At 37.7% G+C, this 21,272-nt stretch overlaps 1 protein-coding gene across 1 annotated transcript; it reads left to right on the top strand.

The window, feature by feature from the left end:
- The first annotated feature begins 18,678 nt into the window (after positions 1 to 18,678).
- LOC126284276 (mitotic spindle assembly checkpoint protein MAD2A) lies at positions 18,679 to 20,763 on the top strand. Its single transcript, XM_049983092.1, has 4 exons — positions 18,679 to 18,860; positions 18,977 to 19,123; positions 19,227 to 19,460; positions 20,149 to 20,763. The coding sequence occupies exons 1-4, from the start codon at positions 18,785 to 18,787 to the stop codon at positions 20,313 to 20,315; spliced, it is 624 nt and encodes a 207-aa protein (XP_049839049.1). The 5' UTR covers positions 18,679 to 18,784; the 3' UTR covers positions 20,316 to 20,763.
- Positions 20,764 to 21,272: the final 509 nt, after the last annotated feature.

Consider the following 21,272-nt stretch of genomic DNA (forward strand, 5'->3'; position numbering starts at 1 on the left):
GCAACATTTTGCTTTAGTTGAAAAGACATTCTTTATTTGAAGTACTTTCTGTGAGATTAAAGATGACTTAGCATTTGGTTTCTTTGATAGCTACATGATTATATCAGAACGCTACTAATGTGTGACACAATTTACATTGTGTTTTTACGGTGTATCTGTTTTATATCTGCACAGTTTTTCTGAATTCTTCTGGAAAGGAAAACATGTTTTAGTAGTAACAGCCTTTTCTGTAGCACAACAATACGTTACAGTACAGTACTTACTTCATCACGGCAATAAGCGTAGTAACTACGATATCTATACGCAAAGCATTTCACTTTTGTTTATCATGAGGTAAGTACATTGACTTCTGCAGAACTTAGCTTTCGGAGGACGATAACTATGACACTTCCACAGAGATTATCTTACAACAAGACGCACAGTTTAGCGCTACAGTACACGTATTTGAGTAATTAATTTTGTACTTAAAACATTTATTTTTAAAGATACTTGAAGTACAATGATACAAAGGTTTTCCGTGATACATTTCATTCCATTGCTGTAATCTGCAACACCTGAGGATACAATTACATTAATCCTCAGGGGGGTACACGCTTACGTTGTGTACCATGTGTTTGGCAAGCACAAGGAGCCCTAGCTAATATGGTATTTGCTTATCCAACTTTACACATCGGTACCATATTTCTCCAACACAAAATACACAACTACCTGATTATTTAACAAAGAAATAAACTTTTTTTTTACTACATCAGCGGCAGATGTTTACGTAATTACACCGTTCAATAACTTCACACTTACGAAATTGTATTTTGTCTGTACTTTGTGCACTGTTCATATTTTTTATGATTTTTTAAAGCACGTTTGAGGTAGATGACACTTTTGACATCAGCAGAGAATTTTTTTTAGGTTTTGAAATTATTTGAGGAGGCTACGATGATTCTGAGATTCGGCTGAGGTTTTATGATGTTATGATGATGATGTGTATTACGCTGTTGCGGTATGTTTATGATCAATAAGCTGATGCTATATGAGGAATTTGATTACGCTACGTATTTATTATGATGAAATATAGAAGAAGTGTATATGAATATGTATATGTATAATAAGGTAAGGAATAATGAGTAGTGGTTAGGCACTCTGATTTGTGGAAAAGGTTGTTGGAAACCAAGAATCGCACTTTGAGAGCTATGAAATGTATGTAAATGCGTAAATGTATTACAATGCCGACGAAAATTTTTTGGACACTGTTATATCAATAGGATTTTGTTTCTACAGATGTGTAACGCAAATTCTTGACCTGTGAAATTTTTTATATGTGACTGCCACTGTAGCGGAAACTGGTGTCGTTAATATTTCGGTAAGACAGTTAAGTGACCACCTGCACGTAATGTGTCGTGGGCACCCAGCTACGCGACAGCCATCTGACAAAAGAAAGCCATTAGGTGAAAAAAAAGAGGCCATTATCCTCGCTGTTGACATTCCTTTGTAGAAAGCATCGCAAAAACGACACACTCATTACTTGGAAAGATACTTTCTTACATCTGCACACCTGATAATGAGAAGCGTCTTTCTATGACAGATGAGAGAATTTCTACTAACTTATGAAATGTCACATGACTATAGAATGATATTTTTATGCTTTGCCTTTCATAGTTGCTTATTTCATTGGATATCTGGTTTCCAGCTGTGTTGCAGCATTGGTTTTATAAAATTAAATTAAATGCGTTTGCTAATGTGAACACTTTCTGTCAATAGATCTATTAAATAATCATTTTATGATCCACGTTCTTTGAAAAAGGAGCACTTGGAAAGGAAAGAACTATATGAAAGGATTAATAACAGTTACTGCCTACCTAATTTTCTTTTCAACTACTTGGTAATATCTTTTGTAGAATTAGTTTTGTGGTGCACCACTTTAATGACATAGATATTAATATGTGAATAGACGTTTCCCTTTTCTGCATTGTTGTCTTTACTGTAATATTTTTTCTGCTTGAGCTTTGTCATGTTTAGATATAAGTTGTTGCATTTGCTGCTGCTGTTTGCCAGGCATAGTGTTACTGAATTTCACTTTGTATTACTCTGTTAAGCCAGTTTTACTACTGATTTATTTTTCTTGTTGCTGTTGATTGCTTCATATTAGTTGTAATGTTGCATATGCTTTGCTAAGTCCTATATTGCTGCCTTTTTTTGCCAATTTGCATTTTTTGTCATTGCTGTTTGCGTTAATTGTTTTGTGCTGCTGCATTGCTTCGTCCCTTAGTTTAGCATCTGAGCTCAGTAGGTTTAAGTTAGCTTAAGAGGGGGTAGACTATATAAGAAACTAACTATGATGAATTGGAAGAAAAGCATTGAGAAGCTATAAGAAAATGGTTTGGCCAAAAAAGTAGTGTACAGTGGAGAAAAACTATTTTTGAAAGAGGATGTGAGCAGAATACAGAAAGCATGCTTGGATAGGATTTTTTTGGCTGGGGCAAATGTTGAAATAAGAGGGACGATCTATGGAACGAAGTTTTGGGTTGGACTGCAGTACCAAATGTTACCCTGAAAACAAACCCTGTCCTTTTCTTTTGTGTTATCCCACTATGTGTTTGTGTACCCTTGTGTATTTGTTTTCTTCCTGTCTCTGTGTAGTGTTTCATAGAATTTTTTTTCTTCTAATACTAAGCTACATTCACTATGATGAAGAATACTGTTACCCTCAAATATAATTTGCATTAATAACATGTTATTTACTTCGTAAAGATGTTTACACATTATTTATTCTGTTTTGTTCTAATGCTCATGTGTGAAGTTGATGTTTCAAAAATTATTCTGATCTTTTATGTATGTACTTATTCCTGTAACACTGATGTATATGTTATTTTGATTCTTTTGTAAAGCCTGTGTTACTGCAAATGTTACCTGTACTATTATGTTCTTTAATGATGTATTTTGTACCTTTGTAATTGTATTCTTACGCTGTAAATTTATAATTGTATAGACACCATATCTTCAAATTAAGTTTCATTTCAGTGCACACGTTTCTGTTGGTCATAATATATGCACAATATCTGAAAAAAAAGGAATGTTAGTGTTTGCACGTGTGTTGACAATTCCGCAAGGGACTGGATAACAGCATTGCTCGTTCTAAGGTCATTTCAAACAAATTTTTTGTGAGTGGACAAGTGGTGGTTTATGGACTTACTATATTCTCTGCAAGACTCGTCGATGGTGATTGTGCACCTGCACAGTCGCAACAGATGGCTGCTGGCAGTCTCTACAAGGATTACAGTGGGTCAGCACCTTTGATGACCCACCAATACCATTATTTCTACAAGGACCGCAGTGGGTCTGCACCTCTGGTAGCCCACCAATACCATAATCTCTACCAGGACTACAGTGGGTCTGCTCTGTGATGACCTACCTACCAATACTGTTTAAAAACTTCGACTGACTCTGCAGTGGGTTTGCTCTGTTGTGGACCAATACCTGTCTGCATGTCAAGAGTCAGCACTGTCTTTCTGTTGGAAGGACAACACTACTTCTTCAAGACTGCATTGAAATCCACTACTTCCATGAGAATTGTCTTTTATTGCTCAGACTTTGAGAAAAACACTGCAATTTAACTGTGATGAACGATCAGGACTGTCTTTATGGACTGTGGGAAAATTTTAGCTTTTGACCAACATTGTATCAATAAGTGTGTGCATTTGATTTCTTTGTTATTGTAATTGTGAAAAAAATTTTAACAAATATGTATTGGCCAGTGCCCAAAAAAATTTGTAAAATTTTTTTGTGGGGAGCATGGTAGCTATGTAAGTAGGCTGTTTAGGTTTTCTTATTGGTAACGCCACGTAGCGCTCTGTATGAAAATCACTGGCTGTACTGTGTGCAGTCAGTGACTGGTTGGCATTGTTGTAATACTCGCCATTGTAGTGTTGGGCAGCTGGATGTTAACAGCGCCTAGTGTTGCACATTTGGAGGTGAGCCGCCAGCAGTGGTGGATGTAGGGAGAGAGATGGCGGAGTTTTGAAATTTGTAAGAATGAATGTCATAAACTGATATATATATATTATGACTATTAAGGTAAATACATTGTTTGCTCTCTATTAAAATTTTTCATTTGCTAACTATGCCTATCAGTAGTTAGTGCCTTTCGTAGTTTGAATCTTTCATTTAGCTGGCAGTAGTGGCGCTCACTGTATTGCAGTAGTTCGAGTAACGAAGATTTTTTGTGAGGTAAGTGATTTGTGAAAGGTATTGATTAATGTTAGTCAGGGCCATTTTTTTGTAGGGATTTTTGAAAGTCAGATTGCGTTGCGCTAAAAATGTTGTGTGTCAGTTTAAGCACATTCGTGTATAATTGTTCAAAGAGGACGTTTCACCTTCACACATCTCATTCAATATTTGATGCCATTCACCCCCTTTATATACACAACCAGAGCAACACCAAACACGAACAACAACAACTCAGCCTGGGGCTCGTCTGCAGCATGTGGTCTAGTGGCTGCTGTTGCCATCTCTGGATCCCGGGGGCCCAGTTTCTATTCCCCCGTCGGGTTTGGGTGGTTGTGTTGTCCTCATCATTTCGTCGTCGTCATTCGTGACAGTGGCTAGATTGGACTGTGTAAACAACTTGGACTGTGAAAAAATTGGGACTTTGTAGAGGCGCTGATGACCGCGCAGTTGAGCGCCCCATAAATCGAACATCGTCATCATCAACTCTGAGGCTGCCCTACCTGTCACAAGGAATTACGATTTTAGTAATTTATATCCAGCCAATAGTGAAAAGTGTACAAAGCTACATTGACATCTGGCCATGTCTTGTGGATGCTTCACTCCTTTTGTCAGCCAAAATACTTTTGCTTCTTCCACCAGCCTTTCGTATCTACCTTCCCTCTTTTTTTCTTGTGATTTCCCCTATATCATTCAAAGTGAATACTATGATGGCCACATAACACGCCACAGCTCCTTCTTCTTGCTCCACTTCCTCACAACTTTCCAGCCAATCTAGCGCTCAGTCCGCAACGTGATCCACGACGGTGGAACGTTCGTAGCGTATAATGTTCTTTCCTGCAATATGTACGAGAGCGTGCCGAAAACTAATACCACTGAATTTTTTGTGTGATAACTCTTAAATGTTTTCGAAACAAAACAAACGTTATTAACTTTCTACATCTTTATGCTTCATGTCTACATATTGATTTCTGAACGTATTCATCGTGGCGACAAACATTTCTGCCGTCAGCCGAAGTGGTCGAGCGGTTCTAGGCGCTACATCTTGGAACCGCGCGACCGCTACGGGCGCAGGTTCGAATTCTGCCTCGGGCATGGATGTGTGTGATGTCCTTAGGTTAGTTAGGTTAAAGTACTTCTAAGTTCTATGGGACTGATGACCTCAGAAGTTAAGTCCCATAGTGCTCAGAGCCATTTTTGAACATTTCTGCCAAAGGGAGACCAGTTCGTTGATACCAATCCTGTAAAATTGTTTGAATTTGTTGGTGGAGCCACAGTCTCAGCTCTGCTTTCATCGCGTCATCGTTATCAAGGTGAATTCGTCGGAGGTGTTCTTTAAATTTTGGAAACAAATAAAAATCGGATGGGGCGAAGCCAGTTGTGTACACAGGGTAATCGATCGCAGTAAACTCAAGACGTCGCATTGTTGCAGATGTCGCAACGCTTAGGTTTTGGGTCTGGCACTGTAATGCCGAAGGAGAGGGTAGTCCATGTTTGGACGAACTCTTCAAATTCGATACTCAACTACAGCAAGCTATTTCACACGCACCTACATTGTGTAAGGTTTTCATATGTTTTTTGCCAGGTAAATAATTCACCTTTACTGTCTTGAGACAAAGATGAATGAGCGCATTGCACGTGTAGTGACTAAGATCCTTGACTTCGTGTCTAATGTAATCTGTGGTGCACTTGATCGCTAGTGAAGCGCTGGGCTATTCTTAATCGAGGCATAGTAGCGAGCAGTTGCGTTTTTTGAGAAGTAGATATGATACTTGTGAACCTGAGACAAATTGTCAGGAATACTTTATTATGGAGATGAAACTTGTTTGTAAATGCATTTTATTGATTATATCGACGGAGCAGACTTTTTGACGAAATTATTCAAGATAATCGATGCACAGGAATGAAATGTTTGTTTGTCAGAATTATTAATTGAAGGAAATCTTTGTCACTTAGATAGCTAATGATATTCAGAATTAGTGTTAATTTGATCTATCTGTGGCCATTACGTCACAAGTAGATCAACTGGTTTAACTATGTGTACGTTTTTTAGTAATAAGAGAATTTTGTAATTGTTAGTCTTCTGAAGTGCACAGTGTTTTTTGACAACAGACCAATGTTTATTTTCCAACAACTGTTTTCTTTAAAGCACAACCCTCCTCCTCACTCTTGGTAAAATTTTGAACTTTTGTCACGTGTAGATATTATTAAACAGTTATTTCCTTCCGAATTGAAGAGTATTTCATTTTGTGAAAATTTCAAGTCAAACTCTGCACATCATGTTATGCATCTTTCCCGTCGTAATTCTGCATTGAGTTACAGTTAAACAGGTTTCATTGAGTACACTATTAATTCTTTTGGGCTTTAATGAGATCAGTTTTCATTATTTAAAATTCAGAAGTCCACATAGACTAAAGTTTTGTTTCACGACACTGGTAAAATGCGCAACGCAGGGCCTATTAACAGTCAGTATTGCTTAGAAATTGAAATAAATCTCTAAAGTACACATTAAACGAGGAGAAAGTTTTTTTTTTAAAAAAAGAATATCCAGTATTTTTATCTATAGATTAAATTATTAGAGAAAGCTTATAATAGTTCCGGTTCACACCGCCATGCTCCACGCTACAATGCAGGGCACTCTAACGGAAGGAGGCTGCAAATATGTAGACATGAAGAACAGAGATGTAGAATATTAATAACGTTTGTTTTATTTAAAAGCTTTAAGAGTTTTCACATAAAGAAATCAGAGGCGTTACGTTTCAATTCTCCCTCGTATGAAACGAACAGTTCACCACTTGCTTAGGGGCGTTGTCCCACTTCAACGTGGGGCCGGTCTTGTTACTATGGATTTTGGCGATGTTAGTGACAGAGGGTGGGCAGATGCCCTTCCTGTCACCCACCGTAACCCCCAGTTCAAATGGCTCTGAGCACTATGGAACTGAACTTCTGAGGTCATCAGTCCCCTAGAACTTAGAACTACTTAAACCTAACTAACCTATCACACACATCCATTGCGGAGGCAGGATTCGAACCTGCGACTGTAGCGGTCCCGCGGTTCCAGACTGAAGCGCCTAGAACCGCTCGGCCACTCCGTCCGACGTAACCCCTGGGACGGAGTAAGTGTACCCCAGCTGTCTGCGAGTAGCGTAAGCCGTGAAATAATGCAACCATTTTGCTAATATCTGCGATGCGTGTAACTGAGGCGGGAAGTGGCGACCAGCCCGGTATTCACCTAGGAGATGCGGAAAACAACCTAAAAACCACATCCAAGCTGGCCGGGTTTAGTGACATCTCTGAACTGCCAAAGGAACTGTGTCTGTGATACAATATCCAAGTTAAAAACTCAGTGAACATATTTTAATCCAAAAAATACACCAAATCTTTCATCCATATTAAATATATTCTGAATTCATACTTTTTAATTGTTTGAGCTATCCAATTTATCTTCAGCATTCTTCTGCAGTGCTACATTACAAAAGCTTCTATTCTCTTCTTATCTGAGCTGGAAAATTTACCAAAATGAAACTACTTACTCGTGAGTTTTATTCACATATAACATACAACTTTCACACATTAACAGTGTCTCATCTTTAGCACGACAGTACAAAACTAACTGATAAATTTTATATTTCTGTCTCAATGGTAAGTGAAATAGATTGTAAATTTTGGGCAATTAGAGATCGCTGTCAAGCTATAAGTTCAGCTCTGTAAAGGCACACACCTTAGGGGGCGTATTCACTTCGCTATCATCTCATTGCCATAATACGCTTGGTCTCCGCTTTCGCTCCCTCTCAGGTTCTGTCTCCTCTGATTACTCGTTGGACTTTGCTTGTCTGTAGTCGTGTCTTCACCTGTCCATTTCCTCGTTTGTTGTCTTGTGTGTTCCCGCTTAGTGATGCAGTGTTATCGCTTCTGACCAAGCGGTTCAGCTTCACCAGTTGCTCTTGAATCGTTCCCGACATTCGGTCCGATCTTGATCATAAGAAAAATAGATAGAGTTCTTCCTGCTATGATAAATGTTTTTAAAGATCTCAGGAATTACTTTAAACGGAAATAAATTGTTTCTCCTTTAATAGCCAGTACCTGGCGGGTTGAATCCAGGCCCGGCGCCACTTCCCGAGTCCAGAAAGCAGCGCATTAGCGCCCTCGGCTAAGCTGGCGGGTCCCTCGTACGAAACTCACCTCACACATATATTATTTCCTGCAACGAGTGTACGTTGGATGACATGAAGAGATATAACAACAAGTTATATTATCAGAATGAGATTTTCACTCTGCAGCGGAGTGTGCACTGATATGAAAGTTCCTGGCAGATTAAAACTGTGTGCCCGACCCAGACTCGATCTCGGGACCTCTGCCTTTCGCGGGCAAGTGCTCTACCATCTGAGCTACCGAAGCACGACTCACGCCCGGTCCTCACAGCTTTACTTCTGGCAGTACCTCGCCTCCTTCCAAACTTTACAGAAGAGCTTGTGTGATCTATTTTACACCACTACATGGAAGAGAACCAGACGGTGCAGCAACTTAAACCTTATGAGCCGCCCCAACGGTCTCCATTTGCTATTTGGTTTTTCGCAAGGATCTAGGTTGATGACACATGGCCATGCATTTTACGCTAGAGAGTACAGTGAATACACAGAAATGCTGAATTTTGGGGTTCTGTGAAACCGTGTGTTGTGCAAGGAGAGCCACTGCACTCCCCGTTGTGTCACTGTGTGGCGTTGACTCATGAGAGCATTTATACTTGGTCGGTTCTTCTTTGAAGAAAATGCACCCAGAGGGCCTGTCAGGTGTACCATGACGTCTGCATGTTATCAAGACCTCCTTATTCAGCATGAGATTCCTGTTTTGGAAGAACGCAACTGTGTGAAAATCACTATTTTCATGCAAGATGGGAACACTTCGTGTCGACCACCCAGTGAAAGGTCTGCGTAATGCAACCTTCCACGAGCTTGTTATCTTCAAAGGTTTTCCAGGTGCATAGCCTGCAAGATCACCTGATCTGAATCCTGTGACTTTTGGTTCCGCCGATACCTAAGGGACCTGTTTACCAGGTACATGTTCGGCGTCTGCCTAATCTGAAGGCAGTGTACAGGAACACGTTGCTCAGATTCCAGCGGAATTGCTGCGAGAAATTGTTGATCACGTCGTTTTACGGATGCAGCATACTGTCAAAGTCCCTGGTACTCATACTGAACGAATTGTGTAAGCGACGGTTAATAATAAAATCAAAGTTATGCCTTTCTCACTTGTTTGAACTTTTCTTCCCACGTCCCATCTCTAATCCATTACATATGGAAACATTTATATATGTCTTTCTTGCATTCACAGCGCCAGATTTGCACCTGGTGTCTGAAACTGGTACTAACTTTCTCCAGCGAAGATCGGTTCAGCATTAACACCTTAGAACGTCTACGAAGTTTCCCTGCCATACGACAATTGAAGGGCTCTGAAAAACGCTGGTACAAGTAACATTAGCATTATTCTTGGGAAAATGCATATCTACTTTGACAAACAATAAAAAATTCACAGTCTCTGTTTCTATGTCACACACGTGCTTTATTTCATTTTCGTTGCCAGACCCATATTTTAAATGTTCTATTAGTAGAATATACGACCACTTATTTTTATTATTCAGCTATTATATTAGGTTATGGATAATAGGCTTGCTGGAAACAGGAATGTAGCACGTTATGCTACAGTACTGTTCATGAAAATATTACTGCTTAATCATTCCACACAACAAAACAGTACAACATTGAAATAAACAATATTGAATGCTGATTCATAAGCAAATATTTTTGTAATATTCTCTCAATAACGTATCATAATGTTAAATAAATATTAAGAAACACAAATTTGTCTTATTACTTTCATCACCGTATGTCACGTATAGTCGCCCTGAGTCACATTCTCCAGATGGCTGGATGTAGGAAAATCTCTATCTACAGAAAACTACCTTTACAGTGCTCATTTATGACATCGATACACTACATCATTATTAAAAGATAATTGAAATAATAGAAAAATTTTGCTTGGGTCTGAGGATGATATGACATAAAAAAGAATATGATATAACTGAATTCCAAAAGCTCTAAAACATGTCTAAAGGTGCCTTTTTCATCATGCAGATAGTGTAGAAACTATATGGAACACACAGGCCAATCGTTGCCCATGACAAAAATGCCATGCTATACTCAAAGTTACCGTTTCAAATTACACTGATAAGCCAAAACATTATGACCACTGCCCACCGCGACGTTGGATACTGCCTGGTGACGAAGCTGAGACGTGGCTCGGAAACAAAAGGATGTAAGCGGAGCAGACGTGGACAGGGTATCTCCCTAGCGAGGATATGGGCTGCAAATAAGGGAAATCCATTGGGATAAGTAACTGTGAGAAAGACCACATCGTTATTACGCAGAGGCTGTGAGCGAGTATCTCGAAAACAGTGGATCTGGTCGAATGTTCATGTGTTACTATCGTGATCATCTACAGAAAGGCGTAGAAGGACAGTGAAACCACCACTAGCCACTACATTGTTGGATATCCACGGCTCTTCAAAGAACTTGCGATTCGGAGACGTGTCTGTTCTATAAAGTAGTATAGATGGTGATCTGTGGCATCTCTGCTGAAAGAATACAATGCTGGTGGACACACAACTGTTTCAGAGCACACTGTTCATCGTACATTGTTGAATATAGAGCTTCGCAGCAGATCACTCCTACTTGTTGATGAGTTGACCAAACGACATCGTCAATTGCGATTGCAGTGGGCACGGGACCACCGGAATTCGACCGTCTATCAGTGGAAACGAGCAGCTCTTTGGGTGAACCACATTTTTGCTACTCTAGGTCGCTGGTCGTCTCCACAAACGCAGTCATCGAGGTGAACGGCGGTTCGAACATGCAGCGCGCCACGGAAGCAGGCTGATGTGAGCAGTTTTATGTAATGGGAGTCATCCTCCTGCACTTGCATGGGACCTGTGGTAGTAAACGAAGACACGCTGACAGCTGTGAACCACCTGTCTCCCTTCATGTTTGATGTATTCCACGAAGGTGGCGTCATCTTTCAACAATATAATCTTTTCCGTGTCTCGGAATCAAAACCATGCTGCAGTGGTTTGAGGAGCATTATGGCGAACTCACGTTGACGTCTCAGCGACCGAATTCACCTGATGTATATCCTAAGGAACCCATCTAGGTCGCCACCGCTGCGTCCACAAATCAGCGGTCCGTTATTTACGTGAATCACATGTTCTATGCGTTGGCATCTAATGTCACATACCTTCACAAACCCACAAACAAACTGTGTAATCTCCGATGCGCCGAATCAGTTATCGTTTTCCGTTCCAAAGACGTAGAATCAAGCTGTTAAACAGGTGGTCATATTGTTCTGGCGCATCAGTCTACATGGTGTAAAATATATATTCAATCAGCATGTGTCATGAGTTTTTCCAGGCACCAGCAAATTTCTGCTTAAGTTGCATGTAACAGACGCTTCAGTTTTAGTAAATGCTGCTAAATAAAGGCTTATATTAGGATTTAAAGGCTCCCAAATGAAAAATCGTTTTACATAAATCTGTTTCCACTGAATGGATTCAGGCAGCTTTAAACAATAACTCAGTATGCGCTAAGTAATGGCAAATTGAAAAATTTAGTTAACAAGTCAACATTACAGAAGTTATTTGCAACTCAACTTCCATTTTAGTAGCTTCATAACAGTCGACATATTCTTTATCAACACAAGAGATAATATGAGAATGTCATTTCAACTTATGATTCCATTAAAAGTGTATGAAGTCTGTCGAAGAATATCGCTCTCATAGTCTACAGTTCATATCTCTACTTTTATGAATCTGCTTTGACTTTACAACAGCACCATGTTCTCATATCTATACCAAACAGGAATTCCCCTTTTTAATCTCTCTAGCATTAGTCTCTCTCAGCTTTTCACCTCCAGTAATTTCCTATTGTAGAATCCTCAGCAATCAATACTTTGCTCTTCTCTACTGACTTCTAAATTTCTTTTTACTATATTCTTACTGACATCTGTAAACATGACTCATGACATAAATTGCTAAACTCTCGTTATCCACTTCCAATTAAACTTCTGTTAATGAAGTAATTGTTTATGACTCATCAAGTCCCATCCCCAATGGATATAATCCAACTTAGATCTAATCTTCCTTTATCACACACAATCAGTCTGACGATTGATTGGGAACAGTATAATTGGCAGGAACATCAATAGCAGCAGATTAAAATCTTCATGACTTTCTGACCTTATCTGCATTTCTGTGTAAGAGCTACTACTGACAACTTTCATAATTTGTACTATACACTTTTTTATGGCCTTCTTCTTGTTCTTTTTTTATTAATGTTCTTATAAATCCATCGTATCTCAGAAAATCACCAATATAGTGAAACCTCACATAGCGAGCATAATTCGTTCCAGAATCTTACTCGTAGTACGAAATACTCGTACGCAAAACAATTTATCCCATATAAATTAATGTAAAATATGATAATGTGTTCCATTCAGAAAAGTACCAAAAGTTCTATCTTATTCATGCCATTTATTCAAAGAAAATAATACATACAGTATTAAGTGCTTTATTATTCACTAATACTTTTTTACTAGGAAGATATCTATAGTCCTTTGTTTCTGATGACCCTTAGACACTCGGCAAAAATGCGACATAGGATTATCGGCAAATACATTTTTAATGCACCTTGCCAGTGGTTTACTGGGGTGATGACTTTTAATGTACAATGCAAACGATTCCCATGCTTTCACTATTTCTCTCACTGCTTCAGAAGATAGCTGCTCTGCTGTTACTGCCTCCTCCACCTTCTCTGAAGAACTCCTCTCCACAATTTCCTGCTGAGAAACACACTGCAACTCCATAAGCTCTTCGGCAGTCATTTCTTGGCTGTGACCTTCCACAAGCTCATTGATATCATTGTTATCCACTTCTAATCCGATGCTTTTGACCAAAGACACAATCTCGTTGACTACACGCTCCACAGGTACTGACTCAAATGCCTCAGAATCACATTTGGCAATATGCTCCAGCCAAAGCTTCTTCCAGGTAGAAGTGAGAGTTTTATCGGTAATCTCTTCCCACACCTTTTCGATCATCTTGATGCAGGCAAAGATGTTGAAGCAATGTTTCCAAAACTGTCTGAGATTGGCAGCTTCAGTCAACTCCAAGCAATGCTCGAAGAGCGCTTTAATGTAAAGCTCCTTAAAGTTAGAAATGATCTGCTGGTTCATAGGCTGGAGTAATGAAGTGGTGTTTGGAGGGAGAAATTGCCTTGTAGTCCTGGAGAATGGGCAGGAGCGTTGTCCACAACAAGCCAGATTAATCTCAAGCAATTTTTTTTTCACCAAGAACCAAACACTTGATTGATCCAGTCACCAAAAAGATCACATGTCACCAAAGCCTTGCTATTGGGCCTCTCCATTACATTTAACCTGCTCACTTCTTGAAGACTTGTGGAGTTTCTGAATGGTAAACAAGCAGTCCTTTAATTTCCAAACTGCCGGCTGCACTGACACAGAATATCAATGTGAGACGGTCTTTCATTGGCTTGTGACTGGGCAATGCATTCTCCTCTGCTGTTATAGAGTTATACTCTCGCATCTTTTTCCATTTGAGACTGGTCTCGTCTCAATTACAAACCTGTTGCACCAGATAACCCTCAGAATCTACGAGCATCTTGAGGTAGCTGATGAAGTTCTCTGCTGCCTTTGTGTCAGAGCTGTCTGCTTCGCTGTGCCTCTGAACGCTGTGGATGCTGGTTTTTCTCTTAAACTTCCCGAATCTCCCGTGGTTTCCCTTAAATGCTTCTTTGGCTGCTTATGATGCTGGCAAATTCTTAACGAGGACAGCGAAAAACGATGTTCTTGTTAATAATGTAACCTTGCAATTGCTTTTCATTTATCAGTACAAGAAGCAACATTTTGACATTCTCCGGAACACAAAACTGTTATTTAGATGCTCTTATCTCTCTTTTTGAAGCATCTATCTCTTTAATCTTGTGCTTTCTCTTGAGGATAGTGCAAATAGTTGATGTAGACTCATGTTATGTGAGTGGTAAATTAGCAACACTCACACTACTTTCGCCTTTTTCAGTGGTTTTACGTTTCATTTCCAAGGTCAATTTCTTTCTCTTATGGCCATCGTCTTGTGGCTTTATCTTAGGGGACATTTCAACAAAGATTATTAAAATTTGCACACAAAAAAAACACTCTGGGAGCACAAGTTTAGAGAAATGTGTGATCGCAAGCTGCACTAAGATGGCAGCAGAAAAAGTGCTAAACCCAGACTGCAATACGTTCTAAAGATATTATTCATATGCCATTGCCGGCAATGAAAGGTGTTCATATCGCTGAACATTTCCACCATAGCATGTGAATGGCTGGTGTCGTCACACTAAATTGTGGTCGCTCGTTATGCGAAGAAACGCTTGTTAAAGAAGTCATTTTTTAAGACTTGTTTTGGTTGTTAGGCTAATTGTATGTGATGAGAGGTGTTCGTTAAGTGGTGTTCCACTGTGATGAACTCATCAGTCTGTAATCACAATATCATAATATTAGAAGTAGAAATAATATTCATATAGACTATACATCCCTCTCTAGGGTTCAAATGGAAATTTAAATTCAGGGACAAAAGTGTACATCTTGTATTTTCTACATTGCAACAATTTATAGAACAGATGTACAAACAGATATCATGATACAGTAATAATGTGGGATGCCCAACTTGCTTTTACATATTGTTTCTTGTGAAGCCACAATGACGCTGTTTCAAAATGTCAGTAAGAAGACCATACCCCCCGGTTGTCCAAAATGTGTTATATATGCAAGACAAAACAGCTTGAGACTATGTTATCACATTACCAGGTGCTTAACATTCATATGTCATTAGGTGCAGTCAAAAATTTCCTAAAATTAATATGACATTAGGCAAACTCAAAAAAATCGACAGTTTCTAATGGTATGCTAATTAATTAATTAATTACATATAGCTAAAAATTTCATCTGTACCTAATAACATACCAATTTTTAGAACTTCAATAATGGAATACTGTAGTCCCATAACATGGTGTGTTTAATAAATTACACTGCTTGGACAAAAGCTACATAAAATCACCAAACTTATTTCTTTAATGTCTTAAATCCTATTTCATATTTCAAGATAAGCGACCCTTTCTCAAAATCTTTCTTTGGCAAACTGTTTTTAGTAATATGGTTCTATCTTTAGGAGTACGATTCTACTTTATAACACAACAAAATCCTAATAATCTGCAAAGCAAGTGCCTTATTGTAGATGCAGCTAAGCACCAATGGTAAATTCTTATCTCTTACCAAATCAACTTAGGACCTTTACTTTTCGTAGGCAAATGCTGTACCAACTGAGCTACCCACCCACAAGTCAGAGCCTGTCCTCACACACAGAAGGCAAAGGTCTTGAGTTCTAATACCGTTCTAGGCACAGTTTTAATCTGCCAGGAAAGTTTTATAAGATTACATGATACAGAAGAGGAATTTAAAAAATTCTAAAAGTAACTTGAGGAAGAGGAATTGGATTTTTATACACATCCCAGAATGTTTAAGCACCTATTATTTCATTTGTAATATCACATTCCGCCCAGAGTTGCTAAAAGTAATACATACAGTGTTACAAGTGATCATTATCCTCTGTAAAAAAATGGTTTGTTTAAGTTTAGTTGTCAATCCAGTACAAATTCTTGTGCAATAGTCGTATCACCCTCAATAATTTTCCTTTTAACGTTTATAGGTTTTCATTGCATCTTGTATTTCGCTTCCAATAGTTAAAGTGCCTTATTTGTACTGAGGATAGCTAGTGAAACGACGAAAGTATTGACCACTGACACCTGCAAAACTGTTTCACACAAAATCCAGAGAGCAACTTAAGAATAAATAAGCTTGCTGCAAACACATATTTAAACAAACAACTCTAATACATTACTTAGTGCATAATTTTAAAAAGAGCGATTTTCCACTGTTGCCATGTCTGAAGGTTTCACTCTATTTCTTTATAAAACATTACAGATTCCTGACAATGTACAAATAAATTCCATTTATTAATAAACACTTTTCTCACTTCAAGTTGCAACCACATTACTGCCTATTTCATTGTAAAACATTAAATACATTACTGGTATGTATAAAAATCCGTTTTATAAATGTAGTATAGGGGAAGTAATGTTCATGTTATACAATTCAGACTGCTGCCTCACTGCTTCTATTAATCTTCTATTAATCTTCCATTATTCATCACAAAATTATAAATTTTGCCAAAAGAAATAACAAAAAAACCGAACAGTCTAAGGCACTGCAGTCATGGACTGTATGGCTGGTTTGGGGGGAGGTTCGAGTCCTCCCTTGGGCATGGGTGTGTGTGTTTGTCCCTAGGATAATTTAGGTTACCTTGTGTGTAAGCTTAGGGACTGATAACCTTAGCAGTTAAGTCCCATAATATTTCACACACATTTGAACGTTTGAACAAAATTAAACAAATTACAGGAAATATAAAAAACCACAAAGACTTAGAAAAACAATTGACACCAACCATGAAAAGCACAATCAAATGAAACATAGAGATCTGAGCACAACTGTGCATCAGGTGGAAATGAGCTTAGGAGTCACATTATTGACAACAAACAATGATGTCAGCTGTCAAAACTTCCTTCTTGAGAAATCTTGATGGTTCCTTAGCATGATGTGACATAACGTAATGGCCAGTGTGGATGCTGCCATTTCAAATACATTGAAGGATGTGGTGTGAGATCACATGATCACCAATGTGTATTCGCTTTAAAAGCTCAGATATTGAAAAACACTTTGAAATCAATTATCATTAATGAAATTTACTTTTGTTACTTACTCAAAATATTTGTCAAACTGTTGTGAACCAAAAATGAATTATATTAGTTTGTCAATAAGATACCATCATAAGTGCAGTTTTGTGTTGTAATTAACTGAAACATATGAAATGTTTTCATTTTGCTGTTTATTTAGGTTTACTGTATACAGAGCAAGAATGATACATTGTGTAGAGCCTTTAAAGGGGATGACAGAGTTTATTAAAACAAATAAACTACTTCACATAGAAAGTGAATATTTCTTTATGTTTTGTAATTGTATTTACAGTTAATTATAATTTGCTTTAGTAAGTTTCACGAATCATAGCTGCGACCTTTTTCTAGGATGTAGAAAAAGCACTCGGGTATACACATTATTAAAACATATGGATACTGTTCATCATTGTAATGTCATGTGAACTTGTATTCAAACTGGATGTCATGCAACGTCACATCATACCACTGAAGCCCAGCACCAAACCATAAAACGGAGGTTTGTTAGACACCGCACATTATACAAAAAGTCAGAGTGTAGTATCGGCATTGAGGAACTAACATTGATAAAGACTGTTAATGATCAAAGCAAAATTCATAACGTATATTCTTGATCAGTTTTGTGAGATAAAGTGCTGAGAAGGAAGTGAAACGAGTTTCCAAACATAAACATTTATTTGCTAAAGACTTGAATTATGTACACAGTATTGTTTCGTACCTATTCTTTGTAACTCTGCTCATACATACAAATGCATCAAATAATATTTGTAAGGTAATAAATAGAGCCTATTTACCTTATCCATTATACTTCTTTCGTGACATAAATAATAACGTCCTCTATTAGTTCTGACTTTTTCACTTAAAAATATTACAGTATTTAATGAAAATCGCTTAATCAGCTTCTGTTTTTATTTACATATAGTGTAGGAGTTAATTCTGTTCTGTTGCTATAAAACCGAAATAATATTTCACTATCAGAGATGTGACTTCGCTTATGAAAGAACTTTGATTGGGAAACTTATTCAAGTCGTCATGGGCCATTTCCAATTTAAAATAAATAAATAAATAAATAAAAAGTAAAAAAATAAAGTGAAGATTAAGAAAACACAGAATGGGGTAATTTCCGCCGTGAGTCTACGACTACACCGACAAAACTTCCTTCCCGAGAAACCTTGACGGCGACGTGACGGTCCGTTGACAGCCTGTGTAAATCCCGCCAATTGAAATCCACTGTGAAATGGTCTGAACTGACGGCAAGTGTGAATTAAGCGTTAAATATTGCATGTTATAGTTTAACTCTACGCATTGTATTTATAGATTATGGGGTTTACAAACAGTGACAGTATACGTACGGATTGGTAACTGATTTCATTTAGTATGAAATATCCGGTGCCCTTGTGAAAGAAATCTACAGAGAAATAAAAGTACTACTAATACTGAAACATTTTCGACTTTATTTACGTTGCAGATTTCCACTACATGATAAATATTGCGAATTTCCCCATGGTTCAAAAATCGACTTCGATTAAGTCAGGCATTGTGATGTTTTGATTAGTTACAATATCTCTGGCCCGCTTCATTCGGCGCGAAACATCCAAATAGAAAGACGGTTTGTTAAGGTAGAATAGTATCGCGTCTTTAGTCCCGCGTTAAGTTGTTAATTGGTTTTATACAGAATGACAGAAGCAGCAGTGAAGAACACGAACTGCATCACACTCAAAGGATCAGCTAAACTTGTTGCGGAATATCTGAGTGAGTTTTTCGTTTTGTGTCGTAACGGTTTTTCATGTATACCACTTTATCATTTATGCGACGAAACGTATATTCACTTCAGCACTAGTTAATAATCCATTATTTTGTCATTATAGATTATGGCATTAACAGTATATTGTATCAGAGAGGTATTTATCCATCGGAAACGTTCAGCAGTGCTGAATACTTCGGTGTTACTATTCTCATGTCCCAGGACGAGAAAGTTAAAGATTTTCTTAAGGAGGTACTTGGCCAGGCTCAAGGTACGTTACAGGTTTTCCTTGCTGAAATGAAAATAACTAGTAGTTTATAGCGTAGAGTTCTTCAATTACGGCGCAAGATTTTATTTCGCAATTTTCTTTCCAGAGTGGTTGTTGAATAAGAAAGTAGAAAAAATTGCACTCACAATCACTGATGTGGATACCAAAGAAATCATGGAAAGATGGGATTTCAAAGTCCAGTACGAGAATAGTTCAAGTTGTGACAATCCGGACAAGGAAATCGGAAACAAAGACCTTCAGGTCATTCAGAGAGAAATAAGAGATGTGCTGCGACAAATCGCTGCATCTATCAGCTATTTACCGCTGTTGGATTGTATATGTGAGTATTTTCTAATGTACAGGGAAAAAAATCTCTGTATTAAGATGCAAACTTCGATACGTACACTGCAGCTTTCTAGAATTGCTGAGTTACTTAAAGTTCGTAATTATTTGTTCGAATCTCACCGTGCCACTCTAAGGTTTGTTGGTATAATGGTATTTCTTCTTCTAGTGATTCATTTATAAATGGTACTGTTTTCCAACTGATGGATAACAAACTTGTAAATCTAATATAAGTTTGCCAGTAGGACTAACTTTCTAGAATGGACTCCACAAATCCTTACACACTTGACCCTGGATATGATGCTGTAACACTTTAATGAATGAAAACAGGTGGTTAATTATTTACGTTCTCATCTAGAAAATCTGATACAGCTAGTGGAAAACGTGCATAATTTAAACATTAAATCCTTGTGTGGCATAAAACTGTAACTTAGTATTAATTGTCTAAAGATGTAGAATGGTATAAAATTGCTTTATTCCTTGATGAACCCACATTTATGATTCTTTTGTTGCATTTGGTCTTTTGCACTACAGATATCAGTATGTTCATCTAAGATTGGTGATGACCTCTTACTTTCTTTCTAAGTGTTTATCATATGTAAAAAAGCTGTTTTACAATAAAATAAGAGATACATATTTAGTGATTGGAAATTGGCTTTTACAAATTTGGGCTGAAATTGTTGCAGGTTCATTTGATGTTTTGATATACACTACTGCCGACTGTGAGGTGCCAGATAAATGGAATGAGACAGAACCTGCATTTATAACAAATTCACAAGAAGTAAAGCTGCGCACATTTTCCACATCATTACATCGTGTAGACACTTTAGTGAGCTACAAAGCCTCTACGTAATGTAATGGAATGTGTGATTACCATGTGGACATTTATTTATTCACAGTTACAGTGCAGCGCACATTGTACTGTAAACTGATATGACTGATCTGCTTTTTTAGGTGTAATTCATTTGTAAATACACATTTGTTAAAAATTTATCACATTCTCAGTTTATATATAAATTTAGAAACAGTTTAAATGTTGCTTATATTGTATAGACTTATTTCAGTGTGTCATATTCAACATACTAAATTCAAATAATTGTTCCCTTTGAAGTTGGACTGAAGTTCTTTACAGTGTATAGTAGGCTAGCTTTGTAATACATGACATTTTATGTTTGGCGACAGCTCAACTGTGTTTTTTATTGCTTTGTTTTAGGGAAATGTTCGACAATTGTATACATGAATGAATGTTTTGTGTAGTTTTAAAAGATGACATAATTTTGCTAATACAGTGTTTAAATATATGCAGTTTGATTTAATCCATTACTCTCACTCCCTTAATGAGCCTTCTTTGAAACTTGACTGTTAATTAAGATTTCAGGTGGATAGCATCATGTGAATATGGTTGTTGCACATTTTAGAGAAACTTCTTTTACATTCTCATTACTGTTCTTACGTGCTGTGACCTCCCCAGTTTGCATGCCAAGGACAGTAATCCGTGGGTGTCTCTGTGTTTGTTTTAAATGGAAATTGGGTAGTTATTTGCATGTCTGTAACTGTTACAGTTGTATCATCTTATTTGCAGATTACAGGAAGTTATTAGAAAAACCTGGAAATGCTTATTACTATTTGATAGTTATAAAAATAAAAAAAAGGTGCTGTCAACATTTTGCTCATCATATACTAGTATTTTTTTTTTATAGATTGTAATAGGTTTCCTTTGTGTATACGAAGTAAATGTCTACGAATGATTTTGTCCCCATGGCTTACTGAAGGTGCAGTTTACATTGAGTTGAAAGCTGTTATGTAACTG

Source organism: Schistocerca gregaria, chromosome 8 (genome assembly GCF_023897955.1).
Source record: "Schistocerca gregaria isolate iqSchGreg1 chromosome 8, iqSchGreg1.2, whole genome shotgun sequence".
In the NCBI taxonomy this organism is placed as follows: Eukaryota; Metazoa; Arthropoda; class Insecta; order Orthoptera; family Acrididae; genus Schistocerca; species Schistocerca gregaria.